Source organism: Xenopus laevis, chromosome 2S (genome assembly GCF_017654675.1).
Source record: "Xenopus laevis strain J_2021 chromosome 2S, Xenopus_laevis_v10.1, whole genome shotgun sequence".
Taxonomy (NCBI): Eukaryota; Metazoa; Chordata; class Amphibia; order Anura; family Pipidae; genus Xenopus; species Xenopus laevis.
This window is the reverse complement of record NC_054374.1, coordinates 35,787,078-35,804,384: the sequence shown is the minus strand read 5'-3', so window position 1 is coordinate 35,804,384 and position 17,307 is coordinate 35,787,078. Positions and strand designations below refer to the sequence as shown.

The 17,307-nt window shown below is 37.5% G+C and overlaps 1 protein-coding gene across 3 annotated transcripts in view; it reads left to right on the top strand.

Moving 5' to 3' along the window:
• The window catches only part of adgrg2.S (adhesion G protein-coupled receptor G2 S homeolog), a 73,729-nt gene that overhangs the window by 46,112 nt on the left and 10,310 nt on the right, over positions 1 to 17,307 (top strand). For all 3 annotated transcript variants that reach the window (XM_041583648.1, XM_041583647.1, XM_018249086.2), the window contains 16 exons: positions 833 to 874; positions 1,738 to 1,788; positions 2,128 to 2,165; positions 2,986 to 3,023; positions 4,118 to 4,187; positions 5,039 to 5,070; positions 5,298 to 5,352; positions 5,519 to 5,547; positions 7,486 to 7,586; positions 7,809 to 7,875; positions 9,565 to 9,698; positions 11,740 to 11,926; positions 13,543 to 13,699; positions 14,403 to 14,546; positions 15,302 to 15,430; positions 16,179 to 16,224. In XM_041583648.1, the coding sequence (XP_041439582.1) occupies positions 833 to 874; positions 1,738 to 1,788; positions 2,128 to 2,165; positions 2,986 to 3,023; positions 4,118 to 4,187; positions 5,039 to 5,070; positions 5,298 to 5,352; positions 5,519 to 5,547; positions 7,486 to 7,586; positions 7,809 to 7,875; positions 9,565 to 9,698; positions 11,740 to 11,926; positions 13,543 to 13,699; positions 14,403 to 14,546; positions 15,302 to 15,430; positions 16,179 to 16,224 (1,320 nt within the window). The remainder of the gene's footprint in view (positions 1 to 832; positions 875 to 1,737; positions 1,789 to 2,127; positions 2,166 to 2,985; positions 3,024 to 4,117; positions 4,188 to 5,038; positions 5,071 to 5,297; positions 5,353 to 5,518; positions 5,548 to 7,485; positions 7,587 to 7,808; positions 7,876 to 9,564; positions 9,699 to 11,739; positions 11,927 to 13,542; positions 13,700 to 14,402; positions 14,547 to 15,301; positions 15,431 to 16,178; positions 16,225 to 17,307) is intronic.

Below are 17,307 nucleotides of genomic sequence, written 5' to 3'. Positions count from 1 at the left end.
ACATTGCCTTTTGTATTTGTACAGTGTCAGGAAGTAGTTCAGTTTCTACTTTTTACTAGTGATGGGCGAAAAAATTCATGAAACGGCGTAAATTTTTTTTGGCGCCAGCGAATTTTTTCGGGCGAATTTTCGCGGGCGTTTCGCAAATTCATTCGCCTCGAATTCGCGCCTGGCGAATAAATTCGCCCATCACTACTTTTTACAGCACCACAATACCAGCAGGTATGTTTATGATCCAATAAGGTCATTTATGTTGCTTTCAAGACAGATTTGCAGTTTCTCTGCTCGAAATCCACTCCACTCGCAGCAAAGGCATTACATTTCAAATACCATATATCATTATAAATGAATGGAAAGGCCATCTTTCATAGACTCCATTGTAATCAAATAATTAAAATGTTTACATATGATTCCCTTTTCTCTGTAATAATAAAACAGTGCCTTATACATGCTCCTAACTAAGACGTCATTCTTATTGGAGGTGAAACTATCCTATTGGGTTTATATAATGTTTAAATAATTTTTAGTAGACAAATCATGGAGATCCAAATTATGGAATGATCTCTTATGTAAAAAAAACCCCAAGTCCAGTGCATTCTGGATAATAGATCCCATACCTGTACTTACACATAATAATTACATGTTTAAATGTATATTCCCATATTTATTTTGGTATATATATATATATATATATATATATATATATATATATATATATATATATATATATATATATATATATATATATATATATATATATATATATATATATAATGGTGTTTTTGTATATTCTATATATAACAATTTCTATACTATTTCTATACTATTGCAGGAGTTTTACATTGTGCTGCCAATGTCAGTAATGCAACTAATTGTGAGTACTTCATGCATTTGGTTCATGTATTTTAGTTTAATCTACATCATTTACACACAACCTCATACAAAAAGAGGAGCCAATATACTTTTTGGAATAATCCAAGGACCTTCTAAAAGACTGGGACGTTTTGGAAATCTCTTCCTATATGCTCTTGAGGCTATTTATTTGTACCAGGCCATACATTTGTCTTCTGGGGGTTTGGTGTTATTGGTCAAAATGGTACAAGCCATGCAAACCAGTCAGTGGCTACCAGTGTCGGACAGGGACACCAGGGGCCTACCCCAAAACCTTGGACCAGGCACCTACTCTCAGTACTATTATTATTCTCCTCACCTCTATACTCCTAGTCGCTATTCTTACATACTATAATCTATTATTCCAGCTATTTAGCCTCTTTGTTCTCAAAGAAATAGAAAATGGCCATGAAACAGCACAAGGGCCCACTGACACCTGGGCCCTCCGGGAGTTTTCCTGGTAACCCGGTGGGCCAGTCTGACACTGGTGGCTACTATAGGTTTCAGATACAGCCAAATGATTGCTTATTATTTGTGGAAATACTGCAAATAACTGAATCCAAATGATTTAGGGATTCGCAGTTAACAGAAGAGGACAAGTTAATTTTTTTTAAACTGGGTGTAATGGAAAGTAAACCACAATGCCTCAGTTTTGCTCTACAGTCATACATCATATATCATTTCCTAGACTTATCAAATATATATTTGATCATATACTCTGTATTTTGTCAGTGCACTGTTTCTTTTTTTGTAAAATCATAGTGGAGATCTATATAAAAATAAGGTAGCATTCAAAGAGTTCTATGACAATGACTTTATAATAATATTTGTATGTTCAATTTGTAGATTCAGTTAATCAGCAGTACTGTGATGCCTCCTCTCTCTGCAATGATTCTGGTTAGTTGTCCTTCCTACCACCAAAGTGGATATCTTCAATTCCTTCCTCTTATAAAATGAGTCACCTTTCTCTGAATGATATAAATAAACAATGATGTGACCTACTTTATAACTGTATAGTTCTTTAGGCATTATGAATCACAGTGGCTGGCTTTCCTAGATTTGTATAGGCCCATGATTTGATAAGAATAGGGTCTAGCAGTAGAGGACCCTACACATTTTTTTTCTTTGCTCCTCCATTTGTTCTTCCCCAATTTATTACATATTTTTGATATATTTTGCTGTAATTTTACTATATTACAGTTGTGTTATACTGACATTTATGTTTTTTTCTTCCAGCTGTCTACTTTGTGTTTTTTAATAACACAAGTAAAGATGTAAGTGTTGCTGTTTTGCTTATGTGAGCTAATATATCATAGCAGTTCATGCTACTTTACATTTTATCATCAAATGATTGGGGGACCCTTAAGAGCCCATTTAAGGGTCAAAGTGAATTTTTGAATTGAAAAACTTGGGTACTTCGACCATCGAATAGGCCAAAATTAGATTTGAAAAAAAACGTAGAATATTTGACCATTCGAAAATCAAAGTACTGTCTCTTTAAAAAACTTCGACTTCGACACTTCGCCACCTTAAACCTGCTGAATTGCTATGTTAGCCTATGGGGACCTCCTAGAATCTATAGGCAGTATTTGGCTAAGTTTTTAGAAGTCAATGTTTTGTTTTTGAAAATCGATCGATCGATTAAATCGTTCAAATCGTTCGATCCAATCGATTTCCATGTTCGATCTGAACGATTTGAATTAGATCAAAAACGGGTACATTTAAACAGAAATAACTTCGACTATCGAATTTCTACAATTCGATGGTAGAATTTTGAAGTTTTACCACTTCGAAATTTGACCCTTAGTAAGTGTGCCCCTAAGAGAGACCTGGGCAAAAGAGCAATAACTGGGTTCAAGGGGAAACACTACCCTGTGGGACATGGTATTGCTAGTTTGCTTTGCACTCTGGATTCTGGGTTAATGGATAATAGATCCCCTTGATGTAACTTTGCATCAGTGAGGATCTGCACAGAGCCTCCTGTACTGCGGATCTACCATTTATTTATATGTTGTGAGCATTTGGTCCTGCACTTCATTTTTATCTATCAACTGTTCTAAGTATGAAATAAGTAAGTTAGTGTTTCTTTTATAGGAATGTGACACCATAAAAGATAAATTACAGGCATTAATGTAAGTATTTTATTGTTGATATTTGCATGTTTATAATAAAGTAAAGATATATAAATATGTCATCCTTGGTTTTTACCTGTAGTAGAATATAGCTTTAAATTAAAAACAACATTTGACAATCTGATATGGATTCTTGGGCAGTTTATCATATGGTATTTGCTAAAAAAAAGGTTCTGATGATGTTTATGCACCTTTTCTGCACCTAATTAATTAAGCTAATGTCAAAGAGGTGGTATATTTTTCTGTCAAGATTCTCCAGTTTCAATTTTAATAATTCTGTCTCATAGTCACATATTGTAGCTTTAGTCTAAGGACCCTTAATTGTGTTTAGCAGCTTCTGTGGCTTGAAACTGGTTTTATTTCTTTACAGTCATATTTTATGTAACTAGCAGTAAACAATGCAAATTATTCCGATATGGAACCTATTATCCAAAATGCTCTGGACCTAGTAAAAATCATTTGAGGATTAAAGGAACAATAACACCAAAAAATGAAAGTCTTCTAAAGTAATGAAAATATAATGTACTCGGTGCTGCACTGGTAAAACTGGTGTATTTGCTTCAGAAACACAACAATAGTTTATATAAACAAACTGCTGTGTAGCCTTGGGGGCAGCGATTCAAAGCTGAAAAAGGAGAAAAGGCACAGGATACACATTAGATAATAGATAAGTTCTGTAGTATACAATGGTATAGATCTGTTATCTACTGTGTATCCTGTGCTTGAATGGCTGCCCCCATGGCTACACAGCAGCTTGTGTATATAAACTATAGTAGTGTTTCTGAAGCAAACACACCAGTTTTACCAGTGCATGGCAACATAACCTTTTATTGTAATTCCTCTAAAACAAATAATTTTTTTGACGTTACTATTCCTTTAAATAAACCCAATAGGATTGTTTTGCCTCCAATGAGGACTAATTATGCAGCGATGAGCGAAATTGCCCATAGACTTCAATGCATTTTGGCTAATTTTTGCCTTTTTGCAAATTTTTGCCAAACTGAAAAGGGTCAGATTCGCCCATCACTATGATATTTTAGTTAGGATCAAGGTACTGTCTGTATCATCAGTCTTTATGTACTATTTTTGTTCAGTTTCCCAAGAAGCAGCTCTGCACCTCCAACTCCATCTCCACTCATCAAACTCAACTCATCTGCATCTCAGGTAAATGTTTATTGTGCATTGGTGTTTTCTCTCTGTCACTCTCTCTTTATGCTACTTCTCTTCCTTTCTTCACATACCGTACTCTCTCTCTCTCTCTCCTTATAATGTAGCTGTAATAATACCTGCGCGGCGGGGTCGTCCGACACGCCATCGGCGGGGTCGTCCGACACGGCCGGCTCTTCCCTAAGGGCGCGCGCGGCGCATTCCCTTGTATTTAAAGGCGCAGGCGCGCTGACGTATGACGTCAGCGCGCAAAGGCACGAAATTCACAAAGTATTTAAGGCTATTTTTTCCACAGCACCTTGCCCTTGATAGAATTTGTTCCTGGTGCTTCTGAGCTTAAGCTATTTTTGTCTGAACCTATTTGTGATTCCTGTTGTGACCCCTGCCTGGCTTTTGACTATTCTGACTTCTGGATCCTGACCCTTGTCTGATTACCCACTACCTCTTCTGCTTAACCCTTTGATTGACTACCCGGTTTGACCCTTGCCTGCCTGACAATTCTTGATATCTGCCTGTCTCGAACCATCCTGTCTGACGATTCTCTTGCCTGCTCCATTACTGTGACCTTCGGCCCAAAAGACTATCTACCTGCCGTGCCCCTCTGCTAGCCAGAATATCTTGCCTTGTACCGCTCGTTAAGTCCAGGTGGCACCCAAGTAAGCTGAGGGCTCCTCCCGAAGCCCAACGGTGGTCACACTACTGGTGAAGCCGAGCCGAGACCAGGGTACTTGGCACCTGTTCTGGTATTGGGTGCCGGCCGTGACAGTAGCTTTCACTTTCTCAACCTCTGCTTGTAAGCAAATACATACAATGAATTGTGTGTAAATTGGATTTTTTTTTTCCTTTAGAATACGTCCGCAACAGAAAGTACTTCCAAAAGGTAGGCTAACCATCAAACCACACATGAGCTCTCTCATAGTTATTATGCTGCAATACCGATGATATTCTCATTGCTAGATATGGGAAAACGATGAAATAATATGTTAATACCCTACTAGAATTAACATACTCATATATTCAATATACTAGAATACTCAATATTATTTTAAAATAGACCTTCCATGATTTGTCCCCTCAATATCAACATAAATGGAATTTTTATTTCAGTTCACTTGGAAACAGCACTGTGCCTCCAACACAATCATCTACTAATCAAGTAAATGTATGTTGGGTTTCATCTTCCTCTCTTTCATATATTATTGTATATCCCTCTAGTTCTTCATCTACTGCATTTTTTGCTCTCTTTTCAAATAATATATATTTACCTGCTTTTGTCACCATATTCATACTATGAGTTGTTTTTCATTTTTATTTTTCTTTTGTTGAAGATATCAGCTACTGAATTCACCAGCAACAGGTAAGTAAATGCTCAAGCACATATGCCTACCCATTAAATACACATAAATGGATGTCCATATTGGGTACCAAACAATATAACATTTAGGGGCAGATTCACTAAGGGTCGAATTTCGAAGTAAAAAATACTTCGAAATTCGAACCTCGAATTGAAATCCTTCGACTTCGAATATCGAAGTCGAAGGATTTAGCGATAATCCTGCGATCGAACGATCGAAGGATTTTAATCCAACGATCGAACGAAAATCCTTCGATCAAAAAAAGGTTAGCAAGCCTATGGGGACCTTCCCCATAGGCTAACATTGACTTCGGTAGCTTTTAGCTGCCGAAGTAGGGGGTCGAAGTTTTTTTTAAAGGGCAAGTACTTCGACTATCGAATGGTCGAATAGTCAAACGATTTTTACTTCGAATCGTTCGATTTCGTTCGATTTCGATCGAATTCGAACGAATTTAACCAATTCGATGGTCGAAGTACCCAAAAAATACTTCGAAATTCGAAGTATTTTTCATTCGAATCCTTCACTCGAGCTTAGTGAATGTGCCCCTTAGTATTGTTTACACAATTATATGTCAATACAATACTATTAACTAATATGTCAGATACAGCATAAATATATTTACTAGAAATAGAAAACTATTCTAAAAAAAACTATTTTAAACACATGGCTTCCTAATCTTATAATCTCCAAACCTTTTCCTAAAACTGATTTTGAGTAAATATAGAGGGAACAACAATATATACACCCTAGTAACATTACTCTGAAATAACATATACAACCAATTCATTTGGACTGTTACTTATGTAACAGAAGACTACACCATAACATTAAAGGGATACTGTCATGGGAAAACATGTTTTTTTCAAACCACATCAATTAGTTAATAGTGCTGCTCCAGCAGAATTTTGCACTGAAATACATTTTTCAAAAGAGCAAACAGATTTTTTTATATTCAATTTTGAAATCTGACATGGGGCTAGACATATTGTCAGTTTCCCAGCTGCCCCAGTCATGTGACTTGTGCTCTAATAAACTTCAGTCACTCTTTACTGCTGTGCTGCAAGTTGGAGTGATATCCCCCCCTCCCTCCCCCCCAGCAGCCTAAAAAAAAGAACAATGGGAAGGTAACCAGATAGCAGCTCCCTAATACAAGATAACCGCTCCCTGGTAGATCTAAGAACAGCACTCAATAGTAAAAGCCAAGTCCCACTGAGACTCCTTCAGTTACATTAAGTAGGAGAGATTACAGCCTGCCAGTAAGTGGTTCCATCCTAAAGTGCAGGCACAAGTCACATGACTGGGGGCAGCTGTGAAACTGACAATATGTCTAGCCCCATGTCAGATTTCAAAATTGAATATAAAAATATCTGTTTGCTCTTTTGAGAATTGGATTTCAGTGCAGAAGTCTGCTGGAGCAGCACAATTAACTGATGCGTTTTGAAAAAAAACACGTTTTCCCATGACAGTATCCCTTTAAGGGGGTTATTTATCAAGCTCCGAATATCCAAACCTCAAATAATTAGTAGTTTTCGGAGCAAAAAAAACCTAAGAATTATTCGAGATTAGTCTGATGCTCTAAAAAAACTCTGAAGCAGAAACCCTCGGCATCTAAAAGCTCTTGAGGTCATTTATAAGTCGACGGGGAAGGTCCCAGTGTCTGCGCTAATGTCCGTACCGATATCCAATGATTTCGGGGATTTGGAGCAAAAAACCTTGAAAAAATCTTAATTTTTGCAGGGAAAGCTCTTACGGTAAGTTTTCGGAAAGCTCTGAAGTTTTCGGAGTTATGCCGGACCCTATTTTTTCAGGCTTCTTTCTTCATAAATAAGGTCTATTCGGGAATTCAGAGTTGCTCAGAGTTGGATATTAGAAATGTTGAGATAATCATTCCATTCCACAGTTAAGATATAATGTTAATCTATGTTTTCTCTTTTCTGAAGTGCAAAAGAATGCAACATCATATTGATAGCACCAGATAAAGAAAGGTTATGTTCAGCACTAAGCACCATGCCAAATACAACTGAAAACATAACAGTACTTGGTAAGGAAATCACACCCATCTGTTCGAGTCTGCTTTGTGTAAATGCGTTAGAAAGAAACACCTTTTTATGAAATAATGAATAGCAACGCTGTAATGGAAAGTGTAATGGAATCCCTTGTGTGTTGTTCTGAGCATGCTAATTGTTGTTATTAGGCTGATTTTTATTACAAGTTTACTAACCATATTACCTGAAATTCTGCAATAAACATTTATATTTTGCAGTTGCGGACGTCTGCTGCTGTGAACCAAATGTGTGCCCTGCAAATATCTCTGACTATGTGACACGCTGGTAAGTTTTATGGGAGTTAAAACAATGTAGCTTTATGTTTATGTAGCTGGAAGTGTTTGGCCAAGTAATGTAATGCATAAAATACAAGATACTCCTCATATCAAATGTCCCTTTCACTGCAGAGTATAGACAGGGCAGCCATCTGATACGCGAAAGGGATGGTCATTTGCAGAAATAAGTCTTACATCGTTTCATAGTTAAATCGGGTTGGAAAAGACCAAAGCCCATCAAGTTCAACCCCTCCAATTGAAACCCAGCATCCATACACACACACACACACACACACACTGACCCCTCCATACACTCACATAAACTTTATATACACATAACTTCTGTACTATGTATAGTATTTGGATCACAGTAGCATTGAATATTATGTTAGTCCAAGAAATCATCCAAGCCTCTCTTAAAGGCATTAATAGAATCAGCCATCACAATATCACCCGGCAGTGCATTCCACAACCTCACTGTCCTCACTGTGAAGAATCACCTACACTGCTTCAAAGTCTTGGGTGTAGAAGATTTCTTTGTACAAGATTAAATCTTGTTAGTCATGCTTCCTAAGGCTATGGACACACATGCGGTTTTTAAAAAAGCCGACCGCTGCATAAATACGCTTGCAGAAGTGCCATAGCCTTAACTTTAAACCGCTACAGGTCGGCTTTTTTAAAAACCGCAGCACGGACAGCGGTAAAACATATGTTTGTCCATAGCCTTAGGCTAGGGCCAGACAATTGTTGATTTCGTTTCTCCACAGGCCCGGAATACGGTCCGCTGCTCCTCGGCTCCTGCTCTGCCTGCACCAAGAAGCATTGTCTTCAGGCAGACTAAACGGATTTCGGCAGCAAAGCGCAACACTTTGTATTTTGTGCTGAAATCTGCCATGTCTTCAGAAGACAAGGGGAGCAGCAAGGCAGCGGATTCTCTGTCTGAGGAGAATCCACATTTGCCTGCATCGTCTGGCCCTAGCCTTAAGTAGCCTGTGCCTCAGGGTGCAGCATATGTTACTTAAGGTGGCCATACACAGGGAGATCCAGTTGTTTGGTGATGTCGCCAACAATGGCGACATCACCAATATGCCACATTTAAGTGGGCGATATTGGGCTAATCCGATTGTAGACCCTATGGCCCAACGATCAGATCAGAATGGAGGCCAAACCGGCAGTCGGATTGTGCGACCACATCAGTGAAAAGATGTGGCCGCGATCTAACAGGATTCAAGGCAAGACATGTAAAAGGGCAATATTTACTTAAATATATGGACCAGTTTGGTAAGATTCTTTAATATGGCACTTAATATGATGTAAACTATCTGTTGTTTAAGTGTTCATTTTAGGGGTATAGTTTTCCTTTAAAAACATTTTTTTTATTTTGCACAGCCTATCCATTTACCCAGTTTTTAATTTTATACTGAACAATTACAATTAGTAATGTTATAAGGTAAAAACGTGTTCATAAAACAGTCAGCAGGAATAAGAAAGCAGTTAATAGGAATAAATGATATACATATATATATATATATATAATTCAGCTATGCCCACTGACATTTTTTAGTATGCTGTCATTTTATGAGAGGTAATGGGTAATTATATGGAAGGTGCTGGTTACTTTTATGGGAGTTTTGATGTTATTTGCCTATATAAAAACACTGTTTCCTTATAATAATTTATTTAATTCATTATTTTTCAGTAATAGTAGCAAAATTGTAAATTGCGCAGCAACAGGACCAGGACAGGGGACAGGAGCAGGAACAGAGCCAAGGCCATGGCCAGTGACATCCATATCTACAGCTAAGACCACTGCTACCAGTTCTAGCCCTCTAGGTAAATGTTTTATTGGTATTCATAACCTTTAACTCATGATGTCCATTTGGTTATAAAAAATATATTTTATGGTTGTAAAGCTGTACCGTTATGATTATTATTTGATAGCGCAGCTAGTATACCCTCAGTTCTTTCTGTGTGTATTGAGCTCTAGGATGCTTAAAGGGCAACTAAAGTCTAAAATAAAATAATGTTAGAAATGCTGTATTATGTATTCTAAATATAAACATGAACTTACTGCACCACAAGCCAAATTAAACCAATGATTTGTTTTTTCAAAGTTGGCACAGGTGGCTGTCATCTTGTAACTTTGTTAAACATCTTTAAATATCAAGCCTACACACATGCTCAGTGTGGTCTGGGCTTCATTTGGGAGATTAAGATTAGGGATTGTCATAAATTATCAAAAAAGCACAAGTCAAATAATATCTGCCATAGAAGCTGATACAGCAAGACTAATCAGAATATACAGACTGCACTGGGTCTGTGGATACAAATCTCCATAGTTGTTACAGGAACCCGTCATTTGAAAGTATGATCGTTTTCCTGCAGAGCAGTTAGGGACCGTCTGAAGTTCCCTAACTGCAGCTGTCAGAGCAAATAAAACAAAGGGGGAATTTCACTGCATGCAGTCAGGTTTCTTATAAAAACGGTACACATTTTTTAAATTAAAGTATATTGGAGATAGATTTCTTTTTCATGAAAGAAAGTAAAAATGGGATTTTATTTTTTTGCCTTTATATCCCCTTTAATTTTACCAAACAATGAAAATACTGTCTGCGCCTGAAGACCCAGATAACACATTTTAAGGGAACATAACCCTCTCATTCAAATGAATATCGGTTTGTTCAGTTTGCTGTTTGCTGTTGTGAGTCAAACACTGCTAATATCATAAATGTGTATCATGTCCGTCCCTTGTTGTTCTGTTAGGATATGGACAGATACATCTCCAGAAGCCTAAGTCACTGAGGCCACTGTCAGACTGGGGGCACAATAGGACCACCAGAGAAATAGTTAGCAAGGGCCCACCAATCATATTCTCATTTTTATTTGAATGGCAAATAGTACTTTTCTACAAATTCCATTGTTGGTGCCTCATTCCTTCATCTTTCTTTTTTTAATGTCAACCATTTTTTTCACCTTAAACCTCTTTTAATCACCCCCTTCTTTCCACAAACTGTGGCCTTACCTTATTGCTACTTATATAGCATCTCCTCCAATGCTTTACAGACTAAAGGGATACAAATACAAAGACATAACAGTTTATAAACAAACACTCACCAAAATACATGCAGTTGCAATTGCTTTAGGACAGTAGGTGGAGAGCTCATCAGAGCTTGCAATCTATGTAATAAAAGACATAAGGTGCAGTAACTTATAACAGCCAATCAGCTGATAGAATTTACTGGTCTCGTGTTTAAAAGGAAAAATATAATTGGCTGCTATTAGTTAATGCACTTGGACCATCTTAATGGATTTTATTAGATATGGGGGTATATGGGTTCTCTTGCAAGTGTCCCCCTGCTCTCTCTCTCTCTCTCTCCATTCAGTGCCCTCTCCATTCAGTGCCCTTACAGAGGAGCTGCTCTGTGATTGAAGTGGCTGAAGCTGAGTGGCTTATCTATTTGCCAGTAATATAGCAATTGCTCAAACAAAGATCTTAGTAGTGCAGATGACTACCCTGCAATGAAACAGTAAGAATCTGGTAATCATAGGGGAAAAAGATCATACCAAGATATTTACTGACAGATCAGTCTAACGATAACTGAGGCCATAAGCATCTTCTGGTGCTTTTCTGCCCAGCTCTATCTCTACTGTCACTTTGAGTGAACAGAGTGGTATAATGAGCTGTCTTTGTTTAAATGATCTGGCGATAAAAGGAAAAATCATCTACAAATGAGCAATGCCAGATATAAAATGATTTTATTTACGCTTGTGATGACTGAATTGATTCTACTTCTAAGTTTAAATTCCTACAATTTAAGACTGTGATGTCCAATTCAGTGTACCTTGCCTCTTATATACTATATATCTTTTTCAGACTTGGGCTACTTAAATGATGCTTTGGCTTCTCCTGACCTTAATTCATCCATGGTCGACGCCATTGTATCACAAATTGAGCAGATGTTAATTGGAGAACTGCAGCCCGGTACAGCAATGCAGCTGGTTGGTGTTATGAACAGCTTTTTAAATCTTTCCATGGATCTGTTAGCACCAGTCTCAAGAAGGTACATTTCCTATAATTAAAATGTTTTTCTGCTTTTCTGATAAGATGCTTCTCTGCTTGTTATCAGAGAATATTCCCCATTTCACTGAAAAACTTGTGAAATGCAGAATTTCAGAATCCATACCACAATTCAGGGGGTAGATTCACTAACAGGCAAATTTTCACCAGAACCAGCATCTCAGAGCTCACACCAGTTCACCAGGCACAAATGCGCTTCGACTACGCCAATTCACTAATATGGAGAGTTTCGTTCCAGAGCACCGAACACTGGCGACTTTTCGCTAATGTTGCTTTAGCAGTGCAAGCATTTCTTAGCAAAGATGCGCTAGCGTTCATTTGTGCCTAACGAATGCCTAGCATACGGCGGGTAATTATAGTTGTATGGAGGTCTTTATTATAAATGTTGGTGCAAATGCTTGAAGTTACCACTTTTTCTTACAAATGTCCAACCTTAAAGGGATACTGTCATTGGAAAATTTTTTTTTCAAAATGAATCAGTTGATAGTGCTGCTCCAGCAGAATTCTGCACTGAAATCCATTTCTCAAAAGAGCAAACAGATTTTGTCAGTTTCCCAGATGCCCCAGTCATGTGACTTGTGCTCTGATAAATTTCAATCACTCTTTACTGCTGTACTGCAAGTTGGAGTGATATCACCCCCTGCCTTTTCCCCCAGCAGCCAAACAAAAGAACAATGGGAAGGTAACCACATAGCAGCTCCCTAACACAAGATAACAGCTGCCTGGTAGATCTAAGAACAACACTCAATAGTAAAAACCCATGTCCCACTGAGACACATTCAGTTACATTGAGAAGGAAAAACAGCAGCCTGCCAGAAAGCATTTCTCTCCTAAAGTGCAGGCACAAGTCACATGACCAGGGGCAGCTGGGAAATTGACAAAATTTCTAGCCCCATGTCAGATTTCAAAATTGAATATAAAAAAATCAGTTTGCTCTTTTGAGAAATGGATTTCAGTGCAGAATTCTGCTGGAGTAGCACTATTAACTGGTGCGTTTTGAAAAAAACATGTTTTCCGATGACAGGATCCGTTTAATAAAGACAAGAGAGTTAATATAATGCCCTACATGAGCCCACTGTAAAATGAATGTTCTATATGTTATGAAATGTCTGGAGAAAACCAGTGACCAAAAAATGTTTGTTAGAACTTTTGCAGGCAATCCCGCTTCAAAATAGGAAAAGTCGCCAGCGTTTTTGTAACTTTAATGCATTTAAGGATATGATGTAAGTGAAAGAAGATTGACGTAGCATAAAGTCGCCTGGTGATAGAGTGGGAACAAACACTATCGATAGTCTCTTTCGCTAGTGAATTGGGGCCTGCGCCTGTTAGTGAATTGGCGATGTCCCTGTCGGTGGCAACGCTGGTGAATTGTCGCTAGCATTAGCCACTTTGTCCTTTAGTGAATCTGCCCCCAGGTCATCACTATTCACTGAAAGATTTGCATGGAGTATATATTTATATATATATATATATATATATATTTTTTTTAAAATGTGATCATACTGAATATTAAGAAACAAAAAGAAAAGACTTTTAAAGTGTTTATTTACATATTATCAAATAATATCTATGGTTTTTTTTTTATTTTTACAAAAACAGGTTAATAGGCATAGTGGATAAAATTACCTTACAGCTTACCTTTCCGGGACAGTCAATAAATATCACTTCTCCTGCTTTGGCCTTGGCTGTTGATAAAATTAATGCCAGCCTATTCAATGGAGCAGCATTTGGAGTTAAAGTATCTTCAGATTTGCAGGTAATGACAACACTTATTTGTCGGACTCTTTTGCGGCAATGATGGCATTTTATCCTCAAAATAAAAATGCATTTCTCTTCTGTGCAGCCATTTCCCCATCATCATTTCTGTTTTTCTGGAAAGCAGCAGGGCAGTTGTACCATATGGCTTTACTAACCGTATATTAAGGGGCCGATTCACTAACTTCGAGTGAAGGATTCGAAGGTAAAAAACTTCGAATTTCCAAGTTTTTTTTGGGCTACTTCGACCATCGAATGGGCTACTTCGACCTACGACTTCGAATCGAAGGATTCGTAGTAAAAATCGTTCGACTATTCGACCATTCGATAGTCGAAGTACTGTGTCTTTAAAAAAAACTTCGACCCCCTAGTTCCCAATCTAAAAGCTACCGAAGTCAATGTTAGCCTATGGGGAAGGTCCCCATAGGCTTGGCTAACTTTTTTTGATCGAAGGATATTCCTTCAATCGTTGGATTAAAATCCTTCGAATCGTTCGATTCGAAGGATTTTATCGCTCTATCTGCGCTAAATCCATCGACTTCGATAATCGAAGTCGAAGGATTTTAATTCCTAGTCGAATATAGAGGGTTAATTAACCCTCGATATTCGACCCTTAGTGAATCAGCCCCTAACAGTTCTAACTGTTTTAAGGTAAAATCCATTTCTTCTAAAATAAATAATTATTCAAAAACATTATTTTCCAGGTTTCCTTAGGTTCCAATGCATTGCAACAGAATGAAAACTCCGTTGTCCTTCCTGGATCCCTGCTGAAAGTCTTGTCACCTACAGATCAAAACGTGGCCTCCAGGGTTCAGTTTAACTTCTTTGACAAGACCTCTCTGTTTGTGGTAAGATATTTCAAGCATATGGTGACATGAAAAGTTTTTGTTGATTTTTCTATGTGAATAAGGGTTTCTTAGGATTCTCTATATCTGGGGAGGGTTGAGGGAAAAGTAGGGGTACTAATTTCTTTCCTAATCGGCACTTGCACAAAGACTCTTGCTGACTGGGGAGGTGGTGGGATTTTTATTGAAAAATGTATTTATTTTGTATTGAAATGTTATAATTAAATAAAATTATTATTTTTTATTTTTGAATTTTATTGAAATTATTTATATATCATTTAATATGCCTTGGGCATATGGTTTAAAATCCCTGACGGAATTCCCATGCCTGTATTCCTGGCCTTCTAATCCGGTTGTTGGGCCCTAGGTGAGCATATCGATGCAAGATCCACTCGCTTGGCAACCTTGCCAAATGAGCGGATCTACCCATCTATGGCCACCTTAAGAGCTTGTCAGGCAACAGTTGACTAGATGGAGTACTGCCCACAGGCTAATTTCATACCGGAGCATTTCAGCATAGGGTATTTTAGCCGCCTATAATTGCCTCCTGTGGCCCCCATTCATTATGCAGCACAGAGCAATATTCAGTTGGAAAACACCAAGCATTTACATGTAACCATGGCTCACATTTGCTGTGTTTCACATTCAAGTGGATGGGAGGTGCAGGAGGCAATTATGGGGGTTTTCCATGTGTATCTTCCCTTTGCTAACACCATTCATATACAGTATATACAACTTTTATCATTTTATTGTATCAGGATTCCTCTCTGCCAGCAAAAAAACAACTCTTGGTCAGTACAGTCATATCTGCAAGTGTGTCCAACCTCACTTTAAATGACTTACAAGATAATGTAACAGTCCATCTGCAAACAACCTCCAAAACTCGGGTACGTTTCTCATTTCTGCTTTTTTAGTAGTATTCAACTTATTTCAGGTAATTGAAGCTTCTGGATATTTTAATGTGAATAATGACAATATTACATATAATATATGGGTATAGTAAGGGCAGGAGCACACTGAGTGGATCATCTGCTTTGTACAAAGCCCAGGCTGAGAAAGCCAATGATGTGCCAAGTGTTCCCCTGCCCTTGGGGGGGGGGGGGTAGCTATTAATGAGTCAGAAAATAAAGCACTAATTTAGATAATTAGCTTATTCTCATTTAGAAAACGAGAATTTATGTGTGTTGGGGGTCACATTCTTCTTAAACATTCTTCAGAAGTGCATATAATTAAATTCTAATATAGGTACCTGTATGAGATCCGTTATCTATAAACTCGTTATCTAGAAAAGCTCAGAAAAGACGTCTCCCGTAGAATAAATTTTAGCAAAATAATCCAGATTCTTAAAAACGATTTCATTTTTTCTCTGTAATAATAACATAACAATATATAATATAATAACACAATAATAAAACAAGTAGCTTGTACTTGGTCCAAACTAAGATGTAATTAATACTTGTTGGAAGCAGAACCAGCCTATTGCATTTATTTAATGTTTAAATGATTTTCTAGTAGACTATAAAGATCCAGATCCTTTATCTTGAAACCCCAGTTCCCGAGAATTCTGGATAACAAGTCCCATACTATGATTGGATAAATCACATTAACTGATTTGTACTTTTTGTATTTTATCAGGTAAATGTTTCCATGCTGTGTGTATTTTGGAACTTCAACGCAAACAGTAAGTTGGCCCGAGCTTAGACAAATTTAATTGACAAGCTTTTTTAAAGGTAGCGACAGACACACACAGTATTCTTTGGATTCAAATAAAACTAGGGGTTTGTTGAAATACTTGCCTCCTGCATATTTTTTTCTGCTCCGTTCATTTGAATAAGATCCACTTGCAATCACACACTTTTGCGTATTTGTGCAGACCTCTGCTCCGCTTTGCTGATAGTGACAGCACGCAAGTGGATCTTATTCAAATTAATGGAGATGGGGCACAGAGTGGATCCACTTCTCTTAGCTTGAAAAAAATACGCAGGCTGGAAGAGTAGAGCCAACACTTTGTCTGCCCTTGGCCAAAGTACCAAAACTCCTTATTTTAAAGTGGAATTCTAGTGCTGGAATGCAATTGCAGATAAGATGGCAGATAAGCTGCCAACTAGGTCTAAAGGGGATGAATTTGCATCTTAAATATGTCTGTGTAGGGCCAGAGTAAGACCCATTGGGGGGAATTCACAAAAGTGGAGAGAGTAAAAGTGGTGGTAAACTGGAGTAAAATACTTTCTCCATATTAAAAAAACAGAAATCCGCCTAAATTCCGACTCAAACGACACTTTTCATATTTTAGTGAAAGAAAGACAGTTTATAGACACTTTTATGAATTTGTCTTTCAAACAACATAAAAATTAAGCAAAAACGACATTTAAAACGACATTTTTAAAAATGGAGTAAAGCTCAGTATAACTCTTCCCCATGTGTCAGATCAATTCTAAAATAACTCTGCTTTTGATACAGATCCCTATATTATGCAAAATCGCATTTATTGTATTTATACCCTTATATCTTGTTATAGAAGTGGAATTACACAAACATGTAGGCAGATTTATAAAGCCTGAAAAAAATGATGTATCATTTTCCTAGGTAAAATAAGCCCCTCCCCCAAAAACTCCAATTTGATGGTTGACCGACAGGTGTAGTAAGGGCTATAAACAAATTCTGAAAAAATGTCTATTAAATGTTGTGTAAAAGACAAAATCTGAAAACTGTCTGTTTAAAAGACAAATTCACAAAAGTGGAGATAGAGGTTTGTGAATTAGGT